Genomic DNA, 22,776 nt, shown 5'->3' with positions numbered 1-22,776 from the left:
ACCCTACCAAAGTGGGCCGATCGGAGTGGACTAAATGGGCCAGTCGAACCCCCCCATCAAAAAAAAATTACAAAAAAAATATATATATATATATATATTTTTTTTGGACCAGCCCACTTTACTTCCGGCCCATTGGGATTCGTCCCGAACGTCCCGGACGATGGCCAGTCCGGGCCGCGTGAACACTTTAGGCAACCAACTTGCGCTTCTGCGTTGCTCTGAATTGCTCTGATTGGCCGAGCGCGCGCATGTGCATGAGCCGTGACTCGCTCCTCAGAGGCAGGAATACTAAGCTCCCCTTTAAACTCCAGGAGAGAGGAGAGAGGCTGAAAACCCGCAGTTCTTGCCCGACTGATGGGAGCCGAATCCCGGATCCGATTTTTCTGATGAATACCCCCAAAACATGGAGGTCCCGAACGCATGGAAGTATTGATTGCGCTGTAACGAATCATTAAAAAAATATACCGTTAACTGGAATATGTTGTGCCTTTACACATATGTTGGATTATGTAATTGGTTTGTCATGACAAACTAATAAAAAATCGCGACAACAACACACAGTGACTACATTCATCATTGTTTACAATGAACGGAAATCGCGATTTTTTTTATTAGTTTGTCATGACAAACCAATTATATAATCCAACATATGTGTAAAGGCACAACATATTCCAGTTAACGGTATATTTTTTTAATGATTCGTTACGGCGCAATCAATACTTCCATGCGTTCGGGACCTCCATGTTTTGGGGGTATTCATCAGAAAAATCGGATCCGGGATTCGGCTCCCATCAGTCGGGCAAGAACTGCGGGTTTTCAGCCTCTCTCCTCTCTCCTGGAGCTTAAGGGGGAGCCGCGCTCGGCCAATCAGAGAAACGCGGAAGCGCAAGTTGGTTGCCTAAAGTTTTCACATGTCCGGGCCTGGTAATTTCCAAAGTTCACGTGGTTTGTTTTTGTTTTCCTCAGTTTTGTCATTGATGAAATTCTTTTTTGCAGTTTTGATCATGGAGTTTACGTCGTTTTTTAGTCTGTTTCTTTCCAGTTTGAGTTCAGTCACGTGGGCTTGGAGTTCACTGCTCGTGCTTTTGGTAAGCTTTGACTGACTTTGATGGATGGATAATAATTAAAGGTGCTATAGATAACATTCAGCCACTAGATGTCGCTCTAGCATGTCAGACCAAAACGATGGTGTGTTTACATAGGATTACATGGGGTACGATAATTATTGTATCGTACACTGTACCATCTAACTAAGTTCAGATCCAACTGTCAAACTAGTTTATACAAACTAGTTTATACTAGTTGGCAGACACATATTTTAGGTTTAACTTTTGTTGAAGTTGAAAGTTGAAGAGCGAGCAAGGCGCCATTTTCTTTTTGAAAACGGGAGCAGAGAAACAGGGACCTCTCAACTAGCAGGACGTTTATCCAATCAGGTGCATTCCTCATGGAAAAATAGTAAGTAGGGAGGGGATACATGCATGCACACAACATGCACATAACATGTACTGTAAATAACAACATTAATTTTGGACCTGCCAACATTTCTAAATGATAAATTCTTGAATCAATATTTATTTTTTGGGGGCGGAAGCAATACTTTTATCCCACACCTTTCTAAAAGCTCTGTGGATGCATTATTTAAAATAAAATAAATAATACCACAGTATTCATTTCCATACCACTGTATTAATTTCCATAGTATTAATTTCCATATCACAGTATTCATTTCCATATCACCAGTATTAATTTCCATATCACAGTATTCATTTAATATCACAGTATTAATTTCCACATCTTCGTATTAATTGTAGCTGGTTGTATAAAGAGTACTGGTAATAGAGCATGTGATGTAATCATCAGTGAGATGTTGCCAGTGTCTCTTGGGACAATACCTCCTGTGCTTTTATAGGAGACAAAAGTCTTTCAATACATGATATGCCTCCGATGTTCACGTTTCCTTGCAGTCATCGTCAATGAAACCCAGAGTTTAAGTTGATTGAAGAACTAACAAACTAAATAAAATGTACTGATACAGCATACTTTATAACATAATAATGTGCACATTAATGAACTAAAGAAAGCAACATGAAAGGCTATATGAATTGAAAATGGGGGACCCTGATGTAAACAAGACGAAAGTCTTTCTCTGGAATCACTTTCAAAAACACTCTCAAAAAACACCTACGTGAGACAGCAATTCGAAACTGGCCCCTACAAATGTCCTAACCTAGTTGTACAGTAAATGACCAAGTAAGGCTTTGTCAGTATTCCAATGTACAGTGTAAAATGTGTGTGTCCCCCCTACCCAACCAACCCCCCCACCACCTCAATGTACAGCCCCCACCCACCCACCCCACCCACCCAACCCCACCCCACCCACCCAACCTCCTCCAATGTACAGTTTCTACGTCACACTCTTTTTCTGGACACTTTTGTATCACAAACAGTACTGTATTTGCAAATCTGATATGTCATAAATGTATAGATGTAGCAGTACTGTCTATCTGTATGTCATGTATGTCATATATGATGAATTGAAAATGGGGGACCCTGATGTAAACAAGACGAAAGTCTTTCTCTGGTCTGCATCCCCGTAACAATTGTATGTATTGAGCTGTACTGTACCCATTCTGCAATCTGTTAATAAACTTTTCAATCAATCAATCAATCAATCAATCAGTCTGCATCCCCTTAACAATTGTATGTATTGAGCTGTACTGTACACATTCTGCAATCTGTTAATAACGTTTTCAATCAATCAATCAATCAATCAATCAATCAATCAATCAATCAATCAATCAATCAATCAGGCTCGTCATTCATTTGCTCTGTGTGTGTGCGTTTGAAAAGATGAATGAATGAATGAATGAATGAATGAATGAATGAATGAATGAATGAAAACTTTATTTAACAGATTGCAGAATGGGTACAATACAGTACGGGATGTAGACCAGAGAAAGACGTTTGTCTTGTTTACATCAGGGTCCCCCATTTTCAATTCATAGTGACATTTATGACATACATTTATGACTAGGGTGACCAGGTGTCCCCCTTTTGGTTGTACTGTCCCACCATTTGACCAAATGTCCCGCGTCCCTCATATTGAGAGGATGTCCCTCTTTTCGAAGCCAAAAAAAAACATGCGTCTAAAAGCCCCTCCCTACAGACAGTAAACGTAGCAACCCGCCTCTTGTCCACACACATTGCTCTGATTTGTTATAGTACTTTAGCGAGCTGCTTGCCTGCTTGTGACGTGACTGAGACTGAGTCGTGACGCTACCTCATATCGCAGATCTGATTGGTTATAGTAATTTAGCGCACTGCTCTGCTCGTGAGAGTTGAACTTGTGACGCTACCTCATATCGCAAATCTGATTGGTCAAAAAAAACACAACAACATTACAAGCGAACTAGTTCAAGATGGAAAGCAGTAAAAAGAAACGGACCTGCAGTTACAACCAAGACTGGCAAACGACACATGACTGGGTGAGGCAGATGGCAGTTCAACAAATCATGTTAAACCCAGATTCGGCTCAAACAAGGGACTAAACACGTTTCGCAATTATGCCACAACAATGTGGAATGCCCTACCCAAAATGTGAATCCCTGCCCACATTCAAAACCGCTCTTAAAGAGCACCTACGGGAGGCTGCAATTCGAAACTGGCCACCGTAAATGCCCAAAACCCCCACCACCTCCTAATAGACAGTCTCCTCCCCACCGTATGTATATATTCCCTCCCCGCCGTATGTATATTTCTCTCCCACCCACCCACCCACCCCCTCCTAATGTACAGTCCCCTCCCCATCATATGTATATACTCTGTCAGGATCTAGGGGTAACAGTACTGTATATTTGAATACCGTTTATGTCACAAATGTATCAGTACTAAATACCTATATGTCCCTATGCCATAAATGTCATGTATGTTGTGTATGTCATAAATGTCTATATGAAATGAAAATGGGGGACCCTGATGGAAACAAGACAAACGTCTTTCTCAGGTCTGCATCCCCTTAACAATTGTATGTATTGAGCCGTACTGTATTGTACCCATTCTGCAATCTGTTAAATAAAGTTTTCATTCATTCATTCATTCAATCCGCAGCAGGCTTTCTGTGTTTTGTGTCATAGTTCGTTTTCAATTGCGCATGGAGGAGAATACGACTTGAAGCGCCACAGTGGACGTGAGTCTCACTTGAAAGTGGCTCACCAAAAAGAAACATCCAGATCTATGGATACGTTTCTTTTTAAACCAAACAATGATAGCCAGACGGACAAGGTCACTGCAGCTGAGTTAACAAGTGTCTATCACACAGTACAACACTCCCATTCATACTGTTTTCCCTAGTTCTGTGTTAACAGGGAATATCAAACACAAGACATTCCTGTCAAGTGATGACGTTTGAATATTTAAAACAGATGTTAGGTGGTATTTAATTTGTATTTATTTTGATTTAACCTTTAACCTTTGATTTAAATCTATTCAGTGAAGACCATGGCAGTTATTCTAATAAAAAAAATTACATTATCTATCTGTCCCACTTTGTCCCACTTTGTCCCACCAAAATCTTACTGTTGTCCCACTTTGTCCCACCAAAATCTTACTGTTGTCCCACTTTTGGACTTTTTGCATCTGGTCACCCTATTTATGACATACATGGTATTTAGTACTGTTACATTTGTGACATATACGATATAACTTGATTCATTATAGCCGATTTATTCCCTTGCTAGTTATGAATAAATTGATGAGGGCCATCTGCTACGCAAATATGATCAATTCATTATGTAAGTAACATATTCGCTAAATGACCAGTCATCGTGATCACGTGACTCCAGGTAACAGACAGTAGGGTTTATTCTATCCCCCCCTCTCACAGTGAGCTGTGGTGTTCCACAAGGAAGCATACTAGGACCGCTACTGTTCCTAATTTATGCAAATGACATGTCGTCAGCTTGTGACTGCAACTTGTTCCTGTTTGCGGACGACTCAGCCCTGCTGGTCTCTGACAAGAACAAGTTACAGGTTGAAAAAACCCTCAGCTCGGAACTAGGCAGAATCTGCATATGGCTCGCTGATAACAAACTATCATTACACATGGGCAAAACAGAGTCCATTCTCTTCGGTTCAAATAACAAACTCAGCAAGACCGACGGCTTCTCAGTTACAGTGGGTGACAATATTGTCACAAGGAAAGATGAAATTACCTACCTGGGTTCCATCCTAGAGGCTAATCTCTCCTGTGACAAAATGGCATCCAATGTAATAAAAAAAGTCAACCAACGAACTCGATTCTTGTACCGGATCTCCTCTCTGGTAAACAAGAATACCCTGAAGACTCTGGCAGGAGCACTCATTCAGGGGTACTACGACTATGCTTGCACCTCATGGTACCAAAGCACCTCAAAGGCGCTAAAAACAAAATTACAAACATCTCAAAACAAACTGGTCAGACTACTGCTTGACCTTACTCCTAGAACCCACCTCACCCCTGCCCACTTTGACAACCTAGGATGGCTTAGAGTAGATGACAGAGTACAGCAACTTGCAATGGGCCTGGTCTACAAGATACACTACACGACCAAGGTACCCATGTACATGGCAAAATACTTCCCAAAGGTCAGTGAATACCACGATCACAACACCAGAGGGAGCTCCACAAATCATGTTAAACCCAGATTCGGCTCAAATAAGGGACTAAACACGTTTCGCAATTATGCCACATCAATGTGGAACGCCCTACCCAAAGCTGTAAAGGAATGTGGATCACTACCCACTTTCAAAACCTCTCTCAAGAGACACCTACGGGAGACTGCAATTCAACACTGGCCCCTGTAAATATCCTAACCCAACCCCCTCCAATGTACAGTCATTTACCTAGTATGGTTTTGTCAATAGTCCAATGTACAATTTTGTTTGTTTGTACAGAGTCTCCCCCCCCTCAATGTACAGTTTTGCTTGTTTATACAGTGTGCCCCCCCCCCCCCAACCACCTCCAATGTAAATTACCCAGTATGGTTGTCAATATCCCAGTGTACCCAACCCCCCCCACCCAACCTCCTCCAATGTACAGTTTCTACGTCAAATGTATATACTCCCTTTTCTTGACTCCTTCTGTATCACAAACAGTACTGTATTTGCAAATCTGGTATGTCATAAATGTATAGATGTAGCAGTACTGACTATCTGTATGTCATGTATGTCATATATGTCCTGATGAATTGAAAATGGGGGACCCTGGTGGAAACAAGACGAAAGTCTTTCTCTGGTCTGCATCCCCTTAACAATTGTGTGTATTGAGCTGTACTGTATTGTACCCATTCTGCAATCTGTTAATAAAGTTTTCAATCAATCAATCAATTCTCATGACACGTCAGCTGAAGCTGCCGGACACATTTGAAGGTGACACACACTGCACTTCCTCGCCTCTCTCTCTGTTGTTGTTGCTCATCTATCGATGTAACCCGGTGAAGGCAGTAACGGTAACGTTATTAACGATTATTTTGTTTAATGTCCTATGCCACTCGTTCACAATCGAACGAACGTTTGTGAATGATTCTTTAATAATCCCCTGCTGTGTGGCATGTTGCACGTCATGCCATCATCATCATCATCACTTCCAGGTATGCATGATGCATTCATCCATCTGTCAATTCAACTTACATGTTCAGCCTGTCCTCAACATGCAATGTCGCTACTCTACCCTCACGACACAATTCTTTAGTGACTGCATTTAGTCAATAAGGAGTTTGTCATTTCCTCTAAAGCCAGAACTGCTATTTTGATAGCTGTTAGCTAAGTTAGATAGATAGATAGATAGATAGATAGATAGATAGATAGATAGATAGATAGATAGATAGATAGATAGATAGATAGATAGTGTATTTGTCCTCAGGAGGACAGTACTTTCCACAGTAGGTGCGTACATAACGGAACAAGTAAGACACACATACAGAATGATACAAAATACAGGATTCACAGGAAAACCTAATTACAGGTGATATTTAGGGTATCAGTGAGTGTTCAAGCCTTGTTTCATGACTCACTGCGTGGGCAGTCTCTTTGGGTGGGCATGTCTTTTTGCCTACACCTGACCTGATGGTGTACCAACTAGCCACAGAGGTAGCCCTAGAATGGCTGATATTCCATGCATTATTGCATGTATTGCATATACAGTGATAGAACACACACAGAAGCACCAATCACTCACGTCATTTTTGATTAACAGGATTTAATATGATTTAATCTATACTATTATGTACTATGCCACTATGTCTATACTACTATCTACTACCATGTATTATGCTATTTATTATGCCTATACTACTACGCTAATATTTTTATACTAGTAGCACTCAAGTTGACGAACAATATCACTTACCCTTAGCTGCCAGAGGTGTAACCCCCCTGCTGGCCTGTTGTACAGAATTTGTAAGTCACTTTGGATAAAAGCGTTCAGCTGAATGACTAAATGTAAATGATGCTGCAATTGATTTTCACTCCCACAGAAGAGATACTAGCAAGGATACCTGTACCTGGCCTTCCTGTCGCTATTTTCTGCACTGCACTTGAGCCTCCAGACTCAGTCAATGTCGGTTAGCTAGCACCACCAACTCAAGGGCTGAGCTGAACAATACCTATGTTTAGCTCTCCTTTCTGCCAGACGCCCAAGCTCAGCTAAACTGATCTCAGTACCATCCAATGTTTCACCGCTACCCCCCAACAAGCTCCGTCCTCGTCCTGAAGCCACCTGCCGCAAGTAAGCGATTACAAAGACGGAACACGATGGAAGGAGGGTAGCCTTTAAAATTCAGAGTTGTTGCCGATGGCTGATGAGTTCAGTGCAGCCTAGTTAGTATTAGGGGTGACGGTGGCTTGGGAGGTAGAACAGTTGTCTGGTAATCCGGAGGTTCCTGGTCTGTGTCCTTGAGAAAGACGCTTAACCCCTAATTGCTCCCGACCGGGCAGGTTGGCACCTTGCATGGTCGTCTCTGCCGTCTGTGTGTGAATGTGAGTGAATGGGTCAAATGTGAGGAACAAATTGTAAAGTGCTTTGGATAAAAGCTGTTATATAAATAAATGTACCATTTATTATAGTAGAAGATAGGATAACATCCTGAGCACTGGTATCTTCTACTAGTGTACTATTCAAGACCGTAAACTATTCTAATAGCCTGAGCTGTGCTCTCACCGGCCATGATGAGTACAGTTCTTCTTATGAATAGCCTAACCTCCACACGTCCTAAGACAACTTCTCTGTCTCCCTCTCCTCCAGATCCACTGAGGGCACAGCTGGTTTGACGCCCACCGCTCCACCATGGAGCTCTCTGATTCGACGGCGCACAAGAACGGCCGGCAGAGGAAGCCGGCGGGTGCCAACCCCCAAACCGACACCATGAGGGAGGGCGAGAGCAGGGGACCACAGATGTCCGACCCGGAGGTGGAGGACGAGGCCGAGGGTCTCCTCAACAAAGGGTCGGACAGCGAGGACAACGACCATCCTAGAAAGCGTCCGGGGATCCGCGGCGAGCTGGGGAACGTGGCTCTGCTCCTCTTCCTCTACGTGCTCCAGGGGATCCCTCTGGGCCTGGCGGGCAGCATCCCCCTGATCCTGCAGAGCAAGAGCGTCGGCTACAAGGACCAGGCCTTCTTCAGCCTCGTCTTCTGGCCCTTCAGTCTCAAGCTGCTGTGGGCGCCGCTGGTGGACGCGCTCTACATCAGCAGGGTTGGCAGGAGGTAAGACGGGTCAGGTCAGTGGGAGGTATACTGAATACTAAGGTGTGCTCAGTGGTGGCCCCTTTCGTGACTCTGATGCACCGAGTGAATACACAGTCCCTTATCCCACCATGTGTAAAATTCCTACAATTAAGTCTGTCTCGCTTTTCTCTATCAAAACGCTTCTCGTACAAGAAGTATCGCAGAGACATTTCAAAGGTACTCACAGTTGCACGAGGGTTTCAGACAGAAACCCTCTGAACCCACCGGTTACTAGTTACTTTGAAGAAAAAGATTTTGCATAGAAAACATGGCAAAAAAAGTCATTAGCATAACTGGACCACATACCACTTTAATATAACCTTTAGAGGTCAATGGTTTGAGGGTTGAATGCTCCCAAGCACTGGAATCATGTAGGATCCGATCCGTACAATGGAGGACATGTACCTTTTACCAGAGTACTATTTTATCTTCCACCACTGGGTATATGCAAAAGTCAACGATATATACGAATCGTAAAAATGACCTCTTCTCCTCTCCTCCCTTGTTCTCTTTTCTCCCTTCCTCTCCTCCTCTCCTCCCTTGTCCTCTCCTCTCCCCCTTCTCCTCTCCTCTCTTCTCCTCTCCTCTCTCCTCTATAGGAAGTCTTGGCTAGTCCCCACCCAGTACCTGCTGGGGCTGTTTATGATCTACCTGTCCATGACGGTGGACGTGTTGTTGAAGGGCGAGGACGGTCGAGGACCAGATGTAGTGACACTGACCACGGTCTTCTTTATGTTGGCCTTCCTGGCTGCCACACAGGTAGACACAAACAAACAAACAAACAAACAAACACACACACACACACACACACACACACACACACACACACACACACACACACACACACACACACACACACACACACACACACACACACACACACACACACACACACAGTCACATTGGAAGACACGTGCACACATACACACACACATTTCAGTTATTGAAAAACATGCACGCCTGCGGACACACAAAACTAGTGCACAGTCTCACACAAAGTCTGAGACACATTCTCTTTTCTTTGCTTTCTCTGTGTGTGCGTGTCTCTCTCTGTCTCCGTCTCCGTCGCTCTCTGTGTCCCTCAGGACATAGCTGTGGACGGCTGGGCTCTGACCATGCTGTCCAGGGAGAACGTGGGCTATGCCTCCACATGTAACTCTGTGGGCCAGACGGCAGGCTACTTCCTGGGGAACGTCCTCTTCCTGGCGCTGGAGTCGGCTGACTTCTGCAACAAGTACCTGAGGGCAGAACCCAAAGATAACGGCATCGTCACCCTGCCTGGTAGGGAGGGATGGAGGGAGGGAGGGAGGGAGGGAGCGAGGGAGGGAGGGAGGGAGCGAGGGAGGGAGGGAGGGAGGGAGAGAGAGAGAGAGGCAGGCAGGGAGGGAGGGAGGGATTTGTAATGAATGAAAAGTGATGCAAGGGGGCGTCCTGGTGGCGCACCACGATAGGGCACGTACCGTGTAATCGCAACGTCCTGGGTTTGAATCCGGTCCAGGACGTGTGTTGCATGTCCTCCTCCTTCTCTCTACCTGTCTCTCACTGTCCTGTCCCCAATAAAGCACAAATGCCCTAAATGCATATCTTTAAAAAGAAAAGTGATGCAAGATTTCATTCAACAAAAAATAACGTGTTTTAAAGTATGGTCCCTCTGGGTGGTTGAAGGGTATATTATTATTGCCTTTATTTATCCTCGGAGAATCATTGAGAGCAGACTCTCATTCACACTGATGTCGAGACGGTTTAAAATAACTTAGAAAGACTGAGAATTAAAGAATGAAAGGACAAAGATAGAAAATAAAGAAATCAATACATTAAAACATGTATATAAAACAGTTAAGAAAAGATACAAGATACAAAAAACTCAAATAAATTAAAACGGGTACAAACAGAGACAGAATGGTTTGAAATCACAGATTTAAAATGTCCAATGGTTACCATGTTCTTCATTTGTCAAGGTGTCTTGTAGAGAGTGAAGAATCTAACCCCCTAAGCTCAGGGGGGGCCGTGCCTTTGCTGTCGCAGCCCCTGAACTGTGGAACAGCATCCCCACCTCCATTAGGCTTGCCCCCTCGATAGATGCCTTCAAATCTAGGCTCAAAACCCACTTCTACCTACTAGCCTTTCCCGTTCACTGACTCATGCCCTGTTTTCCTATGTGTTTGCCTGTGTGCCCTCCCATAAAATGGAGTGTGATTGTTGTCAATATGTATCTATGTGTATCTACCCTCTGTACAGCACTTTGGTTGACACATGTCATGTTAAATGTGCTATATAAATAAATCTGATTGATTGATAAATGATTTGATTTGGCAGATCTACCAAGCTCAGTACAAACTCGAGGAACCTGCAGCCATCTATCTAGCATAGGTGTGATGTAAGATGGCAATTTTTCAATTAGGGCCTTGTAGATAAACAAATGCATGTGTCTATCAGGTCTCTCAGACAGAGAAGACCACCAAACCTTTTCATACTGTATGCAATGATGAGTGCTATAAACATCACCAGTAATAAACCTAAGAGCAGAATGAGTGCTATAAACACGTTAAAAAGAAAGAACGTTAAAGGAATGTTGCAGATTCTCCACACCTGGATGAGCAGAATCTGCAATGTAATACAATATTGTATCATCCCCGTATAAATGTGCATGGCAGTTAGTTAAAGATTAAATAATATCATTGATATAGGGCGCTCCAGTAGCACACCACATAGCGCGCTGAGTCGCGAAGCGGTCGTCCCGGGTTAGTTTCCCACACCCGGTGACCATATGCCGCATGTCTTCCCTTCTTCTCCTCCCATTTCTCCCTCTCTCCTCTGTTGGCCCTGCGTGGCCAAGATAAAGCTGTCGGTCCTGCGCGACCAGAAAAAGCCAATAAAGATAATAAAAAAAATATATATATAATTAATATAGACTGTAAAAAGAACTGGACCTAAAATTGTACCTTGTGGAACACCCTCAATTATCAATAAAACCGATAATAAAACCGAATTGAGTAAAAACTCTGAACAAGTTCACTGACATGCTGTTCAGACAGGTAATTCCGGAACTTGAGTTAAAACCAACATTACTTATAATATGTAAATACTAGGAATGATCGACTTTGAGTACTAAGGACAGTGTAAACATGTCGTTTTTAAATGTCTATATAAGGAGGGAAGGATGAAGAGAAGGGGTGAAGGGGAGAGAGAGGTTACACCGAATATGAAGAAGAGGAGAGAACAAGAAGGGAGACGGATGCACCTTCCTACCCACAGTCACATTTCTGATTCCTTTGCCACAGACTTCCTGTTTTTCTGGGGTGTGGTGTTCCTTGTTTCCACGACGCTGGTGGCCATCTTTAAACGGGAGAATGAGCACGGCCACGGGAAGAGGCGGGTCCAGGAGGAGAAGCAGGGCGTCATGGAAACCTACAAGCAGCTGTTCTCCATCGCCAAGATGCCCACAGTGTTTACTTTCTGTTCTCTACTTCTCACTGCTAAGGTAATAATAATAATAATACATCTATTTTATATAGCGCTTTTCCAGGTGCTCAAAGACGCTTCACATGGGCAGGAGAGACAAACTATGGCAAAACAAAAAACAGAACAAAACAGAACAAAAATAATACATGACAAAATAAAATAAAACCGACAGAATTATAGGTCAAAAGCAAGATTGAAAAGGTGGGTTTTGAGGGCTGATTTAAAAGATGTCAGGGTGTTTGCATCACGCATATGGCTGGGGAGGGCATTCCAGAGGGAGGGGGCAGCAGCAGCAAAGGCCCTGTCGCCCCAGGTCCGGAGCTTGGTCGTGGGAGGTGTTAGGAGGTTGGCATCTGCAGACCTAAGGCGACGGGTGGGCGTGTGACGGTGGAGGAGGTCGGACAGGTAGGGAGGGGAAAGGTTGTTGAGGGCTTTAAATGTGATGAGTAGTATTTTAAAATGTATCCTGTATTTGATTGGAAGCCAGTGGAGGTCGTGGAGGACAGGGGTGATGTGATCAGAGCGACGGGTGGAGGTGAGCATGCGGGCAGCAGAGTTTTGGACATATTGGAGTTTATTGAGAATAGTGTTTGGTGAGCCGAAGAGGATGCTGTTGCAGTAATCTAGTCTTGATGATATGAATGCATGAACCAGTGTTTCAGCAGCGGAGAGTGATAGGGAGGGGCGAAGACGAGCAATGTTCCGGAGGTGATAGAAGGCAGATTTGGTTATGTGGTTCACATGGGGGAGGAAAGAAAGGGTGGAGTCCAGGATGATGCCAAGGTTACGGACGTGAGTGGAGGGGGTGACAATGGTACCATCAATATTTAGGGTGAAATCCTGGGTGTGGCTGGTGAGGGATTTTGGACCGATAATGATGATTTCTGATTTATTGCAGTTTAATTTGAGAAAGTTATTTTGCATCCATGTTTTGATGTCTGTGAGGCAGGTGCTGAGGGTGGAGAGAGTGGCTGGAGTGATAGTCTTGGTGGAGAGGTAGAGCTGAGTGTCGTCTGCATAACAGTGAAAACGCAGGCCATGTTGGCGGAGAATCAGACCAAGTGGAAGGATGTAGAGGATGAAGAGCAGGGGACCAAGTACTGAGCCTTGGGGGACACCATGAGTGATGGGGGCAGTGGGGGATTTGCAGTTGTTGATAGAGATGAATTGGTGCCTGTGTGAGAGATATGATTGGAGCAAGGTGAGGGGGATTCCGGAGATGCCAACGGAGGACTGGAGACTAGTGATGAGGATGGGGTGACTGATGGTGTCAAAAGCAGCGCTGAGGTCTAGGAGAATGAGGATGGAGAGGGAACCAGAGTCGGCAGAGAGGAGTATGTCGTTGGTGACCTTTAGAAGAGCAGTTTCAGTGCTATGTTTGGTGCGGAATCCGGATTGAAATGTATCATAAAGGTTATTGTTGTCGAGGTAGGATTTTAATTGGGAGGCAATGGCTCGCTCAATTATTTTTGAGAGGAAGGGGAGGTTGGAAATGGGGCGGAAATTATCCGCTACCTGATTAACTGCTTCTGAGAAACCCTGTATTAAAATTTGTGTCTGTTGAAGTTGGCAATGCTGTTTGGGAGCCATTATGGGCCATGTAAATCATGGTTAGTTTATAGTTCCATAGTATAAATATTTATAGGCATTTTAGACTTTTCTTTTGGCAGTGGGCTTGGGTTTCCTCATTTAGCACTTATCCACAAGTATTTAGTGTTTTATTATCTCAGTCAGGTGGCGTAAGCGCGTGTCTATCTGTCTCATACTACTGAGCCGATCAGTCGTGCACGCTGACATTTTCGCCCTAAACAACTGAGTTGAATTTTTTTCACGTCGGTCAATGACAACTGTTTTATTTGAATGGATTTTTGAATGGATCAGACATGCTGTGTAACGAGAGCCACTCTCACCAACAAGCACCAGACATGCTGTGTAACGAGAGCCACTCCCACCAACAAGCACCAGACATTCTGTGTAACGAGAGCCACTCCCACCAACAAGCACCAGACATTCTGTGTAACGAGAGCCACTCCCACCAACAAGCACCAGACATGCTGTGTAACGAGAGCCACTCCCACCAACAAGCACCAGACATTCTGTGAAAACAGCAGAAGGAACTGACATCCCGGCCTCACGGATATCCAATTCCCCAAACCTGTCCCCTGCACTCTGTCTGTTCAGCAAACAGCTTACAGCAGAGTAGTCCATTTGAGATGATTTAGCTGGGGGTTTAGTTTGTTGTGAGGCATGGGAGGGGCTGAGTCTCTCTCTGTCTCTGTCTCTCTCTCTCTCTCTGTCTCTGTCTCTCTCTCTCTCTCTCTCGCTCTCTCTCACATACACACATATAGGCTACTCCTAATGCAGAAAAAAGGGCCTGCAGTCTGTGACAATTATTTCACAAGGAAGATACTGATTTGATTTGCTTTATTATATCCTTCCCTCCCGCTACTGTCTGGTGAAGGAGTGTCGCCGGGCAGAGTAGTTATTCACTGCCTCCTCTTTTACTGATAAATAAGAACAAATTGCTGTGACATTTAATAACACAAGTTACACAACACACCAACGTTTCAGCAGATATTCCAGATATTCCTCTATTGGATTGGATATTCAGGTGTTATAGTAGGGGGGGGGGGGGAGTTACAGGTATGGGCAGGGTAATGAAAAGACAATAAATATAGGTAATAAGAAGAATTTGCATATAAAATATGAATAAAAGTAAACAGACAAAAAGGTGCAGATGAGGATCTATACCCTATTGGTCATAATACACACTGCACTAGAGTCTGCAGGGTTTAGTGGTGTAGAGTCAGATATTCGAACAGTTCTCAAGTTCTGCTGCCATTAGTTCTCCAGCTGCTGGCAGCAGTCCTTGCTCCCGGTTGGGGAGCCTGATGGCCACTGGCACGAAGGACTAGCTGAGGCGGTTAGTAGTGTGTCAGGGGGGTATGAGTCTGTGGCTGAACGTGCTCCTCATCTTGGCTAGATCACCATAGAGGGGGTGGGTGGGGTTCACCAGTATAGCGTCCAGCTTCTTTCTCATCCTCCTCTCTGCCACCACCCCTAGTTTGACCAGTTCGAATCCCACCACAGAGCTAGCCTTCACTGGTGCTGATGGGTGGGGAGAGGCTCATCTGGTCAAATTTAAGTTTCCCTTCATACTATTATCATGGACCCTGGGAGCTAACCGCCTGGAAATGTTTTGTTATGTTGACACAAGGACAGTCAGTTAGTTGTCATCCAAAGATACTTGGTCATTATTACTGGTGAAACTACTGGAAGAGAGGAGAGGGGAGGACTTGAGTTGAGGAGAGGAGAGGAGTAGGGCTGTAATTGTATTTGAAATCTACCTGTGCTTGGACATACAAGTTTGTTGCCCTGTGCAACATGTATAATATATATATTATCATTGTGTGTTTTGTATTTCATCTTGTGTAACGTGCTTGTGTGTGTCCGTGTGCTTGTGTGTGTCTATGTGCACGTGTATTTGTGTGTGTGTGTGTGATTCAGGTTGGCTTCTCTGCGGCGGACGCGGTGACTGGTCTGAAGCTGGTGGAGGCCGGGGTGCCCAAGGAGCAGCTGGCGCTGCTGGCAGTACCCATGGTGCCTCTGCAGATCCTGCTGCCCCTCATCATCAGCAAGTACACGGCAGGACCGCGGCCCCTGGACGTCTACTACAAGGCCTTCCCTTTAAGGTACACACACCCAGGGGACGTCACAGGACATGTGGTGGTCATGCATGGAAGCAGCGTTGTGTTGTCTTTATTTACCCAGGGAAGCTTTTGCTGAGCGTGAATGTTTTTTCTTCTCCATAATCAACCTACTACACAGTCACACGCCTGGCAGCTCTCCAGTACAAATATAGGTCAGTGTCACAACCATAGCCACTGAACCCAGTGACCTTCCAATCACAAGCCCCTCCCCAAATAGGCTGACGTTTATGTTTGCCCAGTTTTGTACCAACACCACCTCCTCCTACTGTACCAACATCACCTCCTCCTACTGTACCAACAGCACCTCCTCCTACTGTACCAACATCACCTCCTCCTCCTACTGTACCAACATCACCTCCTCCTACTGTACCAACAGCACCTCCTCCTACTGTACCAACATCACCTCCTCCTCCTACTGTACCAACAGCACCTCCTCCTACTGTACCAACATCACCTCCTCCTACTATACCAACAGCACCTCCTCCTCCTACTGTACCAACAGCACATCCTCCTACTGTACCAACATCACCTCCTCCTCCTACTGTACCAACATCACCTTCTCCTACTGTACCAACATCACCTCCTTCTCCTACTGTACCAACATCACCTCCTCCTCCTACTGTACCAACATCACCTTCTCCTCCTACTGTACCAACATCACCTCCACCTACTGTACCAACATCACCTCCACCTACTGTACCAACATCACCTCCACCTACTGTACCAACATCACCTCCACCTACTGTACCAACATCACCTCCTCCTCCTACTGTACCAACATCACCTCCTACTGTACCAACATCACCTACACCTACTGTACCAATATCACCTCCTCCTCCTACTGTACCAACATCACCTCCTCCTCCTACTGTACCAACATCACCTCCTCCTCCTACTGTATCAACATGACCTTCTTCTACTGTACCAACATCACCTCCTTCTCCTATCAAGAGTACATCCTCCGGGGGCTCCAGTAGCTCACCGCATATCTCGGCGCTATTTCTGCGTCGGGGAAAACCGTGCTGCGTCACGGATCTGGTGGACTCCGAGTTCGATTCCCGGACCCGCCGTCATTTGCCAGAATGTCTTCCCCTGCTCTATATCCCGTTTCACCCTGTATCTGTCGGTCATGCTTGACCAGAAAAGCGATAAAACGCTAAAAAAAAAAAAAGTAAAAAAAAAAAAAAATAGTACATCCTCCTCCTGGGGCGCCTTGGTGGCGCACCACGTAGCTGGGCTTGCAGTGTACTGGCAACGTCCTGGTTCGGATCTGGCCCAGGACTTGTGTTGCATGTCCTCCCCCATCTCTTCACCCAATTTCCTCTCTGACTGTCCTATCCACAATAAAGCAAGAAATACCATCAAAATATAAAAAAAAAGTAAAAAAAAAAGAGTACACCCTCCTCCTCCTAACGGCACCTCCTCCTACCAAGAGTACACCCTCCTCCTACTAACAGCACCTCCTCCTCCTACCAAGAGTACACCCTCTGCCTACTGTGTGTGTGTACAGCATGTATATATAACCAATGACTAACTCATCCATACAGTAACCAGGGCCGGATTAACAACCGGGCCGTTTGGGCCGCGGCCTGTGGGCCTCTAGTGACGAGGGGCCTCTAAAAAAAACATTTTTTATTTTTTATTATTTTGGAGATCGATGTCATACTGTGACACTGAAATGAAAATATATTTCATCAACAAAAATATTTAGTCAACTAAAATATACAGTACGTCACACCCGTGCCTCTCCCTGCCGTCTGCAAGTGGCTAATCTTGAGTTTCCGACCCCCCAGTAAGCTACCAATGGATAAATCCAAAAAAAGGAAAGTCTGAGGAAAATAGAGGGTTTAATTCAGCGTGGACAGATTAATTTGCTTTCACGACTAACAATGCAGGCTTACCTGTAGCCTATGCCTGATATGTGGTGCGAAATTTGCGAACAACGATTACTGTCATTTTGATTACTGTAGTTTGCCTGGTATGTAGCCTTGGTTAGTGGCTGCCCCACCAATGTTTTACATATAAAAACGCCACTGTGCGTGCATGCACGTGTATGTGTGTGTGGGGGCCTCCACAAGAGTCTGGCCCAGAGGCCTCTGAATTCTTAATCTGGTCTTGACAGTAACTCACTCACTCACATTTACAGTGTCCTCATTACCTGCAGAGCTGTACACTGCTTTTGAGCGGCAGTGTACAGACATCTCCTCTAGTGGAAGACGTTCTGCGCCAGAGGTGTCTCCTCTAGTGGAAGACACAGAGGTGTCTCCTCTAGTGCTGTGTAATACTGTCTGGTACTGTATAGCACTCTGACAGACTGTGCTATGTAATACTGTCTGGTACTGTATAGCACTCTGACAGACTGTGCTGTGTAATACTGTCTGGTACTGTATAGCACTCTGACAGACTGTGCTGTGTAATACTGTCTGGTACTGTATAGCACTCTGACAGACTGTGCTGTGTAATACTGTCTGGTACTGTATAGCACTCTGACAGACTGCTGTGGTTGCAGGTTGCTAATAGGCCCGGTGTTTGCGCTGCTGGTGTGGTGGACGCCGAGCCTCAAACAGGAGGAAGGCTTCCCTGTGTATTACTACGCTATACTGATGCTCAGCTACGCACTGCATCAGGTAAGCTCTCTCTCGCTCTCTCTCTCTATTTCTCTTTCTCACGCCCTCTCCTCTTCTCTTTATCTCACTCTCTCTCTTTATCGCTCTCTGCTTACTCTCTTTCTCACTCTCCTCTTCTCTCTGTATCTCTCTCTTCTCTCTTTATCTCTCTCCTCTTCTCTCCCTCTTCTCTTTATCTCTCTCTCTCCCTCTTGAATGTTAACTATACAGGGATATATGGTATACAGGAGAGATGCAGGGAATATGAGGAAGGAGGAGCAGATGTTGTGGAATGGATTTGACCTCCCTGTCGTAGCACTGTTAATATAATCCAATTGATGTTCATCATCAATAATTACCTTTTTAGGCAGTAGAATCATGATTTTTTAAATTTACTTTATTTAATGATAACCTTTATTTAAACTCTATTTAAACTCTTTAAACTCTAAAGGCAACTGAGTTTCTGAGTTTCCCTCATTTACAGTCGCATTGAGTGTACATCAAGTGTACATCAAGTGTACATCAAGTGTACATACAGAAATAAGCAAAAAGAAAACATGTAAAATCCCACAGTATATAACTTAACAAAACAATAAGACAACAAGACGAGGCAAAAAGTAAGGATAACAAATCAATTAAAACACATACAACTTGATTGACAAAGGTTGGAGATCAAGCTTTAAGGACTGTTGGAGTTCATTTTATGAGCTAGACTCGAGGCATCATAGCAACATGCAGATTTACCCTCAGGGGACCTTAAGTCACTAGAACGGGATCCATAGGTTCCAACATTCCATTCTAATAATCATATAATATAAGGAGGTAGCTTACCAATAAGGGCTTTTAAGAAATGAGCAAATACCAGCGTTTGTTGCGCCTCTCCATCAGCGAGGACCAACCAACCTCATAAAGGACACAGTGATGAGTATCTGTCATTAGTGATGAATCCGAGGGCAGAGAGAGAGTCCAGGCTTTAAGTTAACCGCCTTCCAAAACTGAGACGGGTTTGTGTAGGAACGTGTAATTAAATCTAAATAGTAATCTGATTTGGCCTTTCTCATATCTGTGGTACATCTGCTTCGGAGCTGTTTGAGGGCAAGCCAGTGCTAACAAACATAGATTATGAATGATGATCTTCATGTTCCTCAAGCTACTCTCCCAGCAGGGTGAAGCCACACACTCTCTTTCTTTCCTGCTCTCCTTTCTTTAGCTGGACCCTTGATGTTCCAGCCTGTATTACAATTAGGGTTGGGTACCGTTCTTTTTTCGGTACTTAACTATCTCTGTAATACATTTCTATTTTGTTATTTATTGTTGTAACACACCACACAAACTAAATTGCATAAATATCAACATTATCATTACAGTATTTGTGGAAAAGGCTCCCACTTGTCTAGCATATTAGACTCTTATACTAAATATGTAAAGGTACAGAAATTTGATTGATCTAGCGTGAATCGGTATTCGCTAGTACCGATGTAATTTGGGTGGTACCCTTAAAAGTACCAAGTTCGGTACCCAACCCTAGTTACAATGTCAACTCACTGACAGAGTAACAATACTTAGCTATACAATACAGTACAGCCACTGCGTCTGCCACTCAAGTCAAACTCCTGTAGGATCTATATGCTTGCAGTCGACGTGCAGATTGTGGCTTTTAATACAGAAGGAATCCTAAAGGCCTCACAAAATGTCCTCCCCTCGGGGCCTCATGACCTTTGCCCTCCCTCTGCCTCCAGGTGACGCTGTACAGCATGTACGTGGCCTGCATGGCCTTCCATGCCAAGGTGAGCGACCCGCTGATCGGTGGGACCTACATGACCATGCTGAACACCGTCACCAACCTGGGGGGCAACTGGCCCTCCACTGTGGCTCTGTGGCTGGTGGACCCGCTCACCTCCAGGGTCTGTGAGGGGGCCCTCGGACAAAGCTGTGACTCCACAGAGGACGCAGGGGTGAGTCAGGGAGAGAGAACGAAAGAAAGAGGGTGGGGGGGGGGGGGGGGTTGATGGTTAGTATGGGTCTGCACTGTGCAGGACCTCTTTTTCTGCATTAGGAGTAGCCTATGAGAGAGAGAGATAGGTTGGTAGATTATGTGTGTGAGAGAGGTTGGTGGATTATGTGTGTGAGAGAGAGGTTGGGTTGATGGATTGTGTGTGTGAGAGAGAGGTTGGTTGATGGATTGTGTGTGAGAGAGAGAGAGAGAGGTTGAGTTGATGGATTGTGGGTGTGTGAGCGAGGGAGGGGGTGAGAGAAGTTTGGTTGATGGATTGTGTGTGTGTGTGTGTGTGAGCAAGAGGGAGGGGGTGAGAGAGAAGTTGGGTTGATGGATTCAGTATGTGAGAGAGACAGAAAGAGAGGGAGATGGATTTAAAATGTCTGTGTTTATGTATTAAAGAGAGAAAAAAGAAGGTGTGTGAAGACTAAGGGCGCGTTCACACCTACCCTGTTTGGTCCACTTTAAGTGGACCATGGTCCCTTTAGATCAATAGTCCGTTTGGTTTGTACAGGTCTGAACGCAAACCGAACTATAATGAGGACCAAACAACCGAACCATGGTCCTCTTGAAAAGTTGGGACTCGGTTCGTTTCAAAGTGGACCATGGTTCGTTTGCTGTTGGTGTGAACGCAAAACAAACTTTATATAGTATCTAATCTAGAGCAAATGAGTGACAGGTGCCTAGTGGCGGCGGTCGCGCGACCCAACTTGACAGCGCCAAGTGACAGCTTGCGCGCGACCCAACTCAATGAATGACAGGCGCGCGGACAGTCTCCCTCTTCCTCTCTCTCTCTTCCTCTCTCTGTCTCTCTAGACTGGCGCCGTGCGCGGACAGTCTCTCTCTTCCTCTCTCTGTCTCTCTGAACACAGACCAAAATCAAACAATGTATCATTTTCACATTTGGTCCACCAGAAAGTCCGGACTATCCCTGGACTTTCAGATGTGAACACACCCTAAGAGTTATATTTCTGGTCACAAGAGGTTTATCTCTTTACACAGTTGTGACATCACCATATTTGACATTCCCCCCTCTCCTCCCTCCTCCCTGCAGCAGTGTGTGGAGGCGGGCGGCCTGTGCGCGACGTCGCTGGACGGCTACTATGTGGAGTCGGTGGTGTGCGTTCTGATTGGCTTAACCTGGTGGGTGTGGCTAGGGAAGAAGATGAGGCGATTGCAGGACCAGAGCCCGTCTGCCTGGAGGTGCAGCAGAATCAACCAATGACAAGACACTTGTAATTCAGAACTCTGTTAACTCTTATTGGTGCACTACCGCATACCCCGCCCCCAAACGGCTGAACGCTGGACTCGGAATCAAACATCTCTGCCTGGCTTACTCCCTCTGCTTCCTCTCTGGTGGGAAAAATATACCGTGAATACCGTGACCCTACCCTCTCTCAAAAAGGGTTAAAAATGCTTCTCGTTATACTGTAACTGGTGTCACTCTTAACGGTGTCTCTCTGGAAACAAAACTAGGAACCATTCAGAGTAGCTAGCAACTTTTAAAATAGATGTTGAATACACGTAAACTGGGAGTCACCAGGGACATTCTGGATGAAAATATTCATCTCTGAATATAAGACGAGGTCTCCAGTAAGGTCAAGGGTTAGGGTTGAAATTTACCTATCTCAAACTCCGCCATCTTTTCTTGATCCTCGAGTCACAACTGTCGCTTTCCTCAGACAGCAACGGTCCCAAGCGTTGGTCCTTTGATCCAGACTCATCCCCATGTAACCTTTTCACCACCTGTCGAAACAATCTGCTGCTTGAAACGTCTTCACCAAACCTTTGATTGACTTCCATAAACTATCTGTGCCTTGATCCGCTACTCCCAGGCGCTGGTCGACAAGACAAGATTACTTTCCAAATGTAACGCATTACAAATAACCTGCTTGAAAAAATGGTAATCGGCAATTGATTCCATTTTGATTCACAAGGTCTCCCGATTCTATTTAATTTAATTTCAATTTTTGATATGGATTCAGTCAGGCTTGACGGCTGGTTTCAGGGGGCCGGCACCTCCCATTGTTGACAAAAGGATGTCATTTGGTGAACTGAGTTTCTCTGCGCAATGCAAACTAGAGACGTCTGAACGGGAGGTGCGCTAAGAAACAATATTGAGTGTTAAATCTTCACACATCCACTGAAAATACATCAATAGATTTTGAAAGATCGATCTTAGGATTTTAAGAATTTATTAGATTCAAATAAAACTATTTCAATATCATAATTCCTCTCC

The 22,776-nt window shown here is 44.8% G+C and overlaps 1 protein-coding gene across 2 annotated transcripts; it reads left to right on the top strand.

Annotated features, from left to right (window-relative positions):
- The first annotated feature begins 6,400 nt into the window (after positions 1-6,400).
- On the top strand, positions 6,401-21,898 carry slc33a1 (solute carrier family 33 member 1). 2 transcript variants are annotated; one of them, XM_084327671.1, is made up of 9 exons: positions 6,401-6,488; positions 8,282-8,742; positions 9,363-9,522; positions 9,849-10,044; positions 12,045-12,244; positions 15,733-15,917; positions 18,445-18,562; positions 20,281-20,496; positions 21,592-21,898. In XM_084327671.1, the coding sequence occupies exons 2-9, from the start codon at positions 8,324-8,326 to the stop codon at positions 21,760-21,762; spliced, it is 1,665 nt and encodes a 554-aa protein (XP_084183797.1). In that variant the 5' UTR covers positions 6,401-6,488; positions 8,282-8,323; the 3' UTR covers positions 21,763-21,898. The 2 variants fall into 2 exon arrangements, with proteins under 2 accessions (XP_084183797.1, XP_084183796.1); XM_084327670.1 differs by having other exon boundaries at positions 6,420-6,629.
- The last annotated feature ends 878 nt before the right edge of the window (positions 21,899-22,776 follow it).

The sequence above is a fragment of the Notolepis coatsorum genome (genome assembly GCF_963971535.1).
Source record: "Notolepis coatsorum genome assembly, chromosome: 1".
Taxonomy (NCBI): domain Eukaryota; kingdom Metazoa; phylum Chordata; class Actinopteri; order Aulopiformes; family Paralepididae; genus Notolepis; species Notolepis coatsorum.
Note: the sequence above shows the minus strand (reverse complement) of the source record. Positions and strands in the feature narration are given on the sequence as shown.

Bases quoted from the DNA above. Each gene is read 5' to 3' on its own strand.
- slc33a1 (XM_084327671.1), top strand. From the start codon at position 8,324: ATGGAGCTCTCTGATTCGACGGCGCACAAGAACGGCCGGCAGAGGAAG. The intron at 9,523-9,848 runs GTAGACACAAAC...TGTGTCCCTCAG, and splicing joins CCTTCCTGGCTGCCACACAG to GACATAGCTGTGGACGGCTG. The intron at 12,245-15,732 runs GTAATAATAATA...TGTGTGATTCAG, and splicing joins CTCTACTTCTCACTGCTAAG to GTTGGCTTCTCTGCGGCGGA.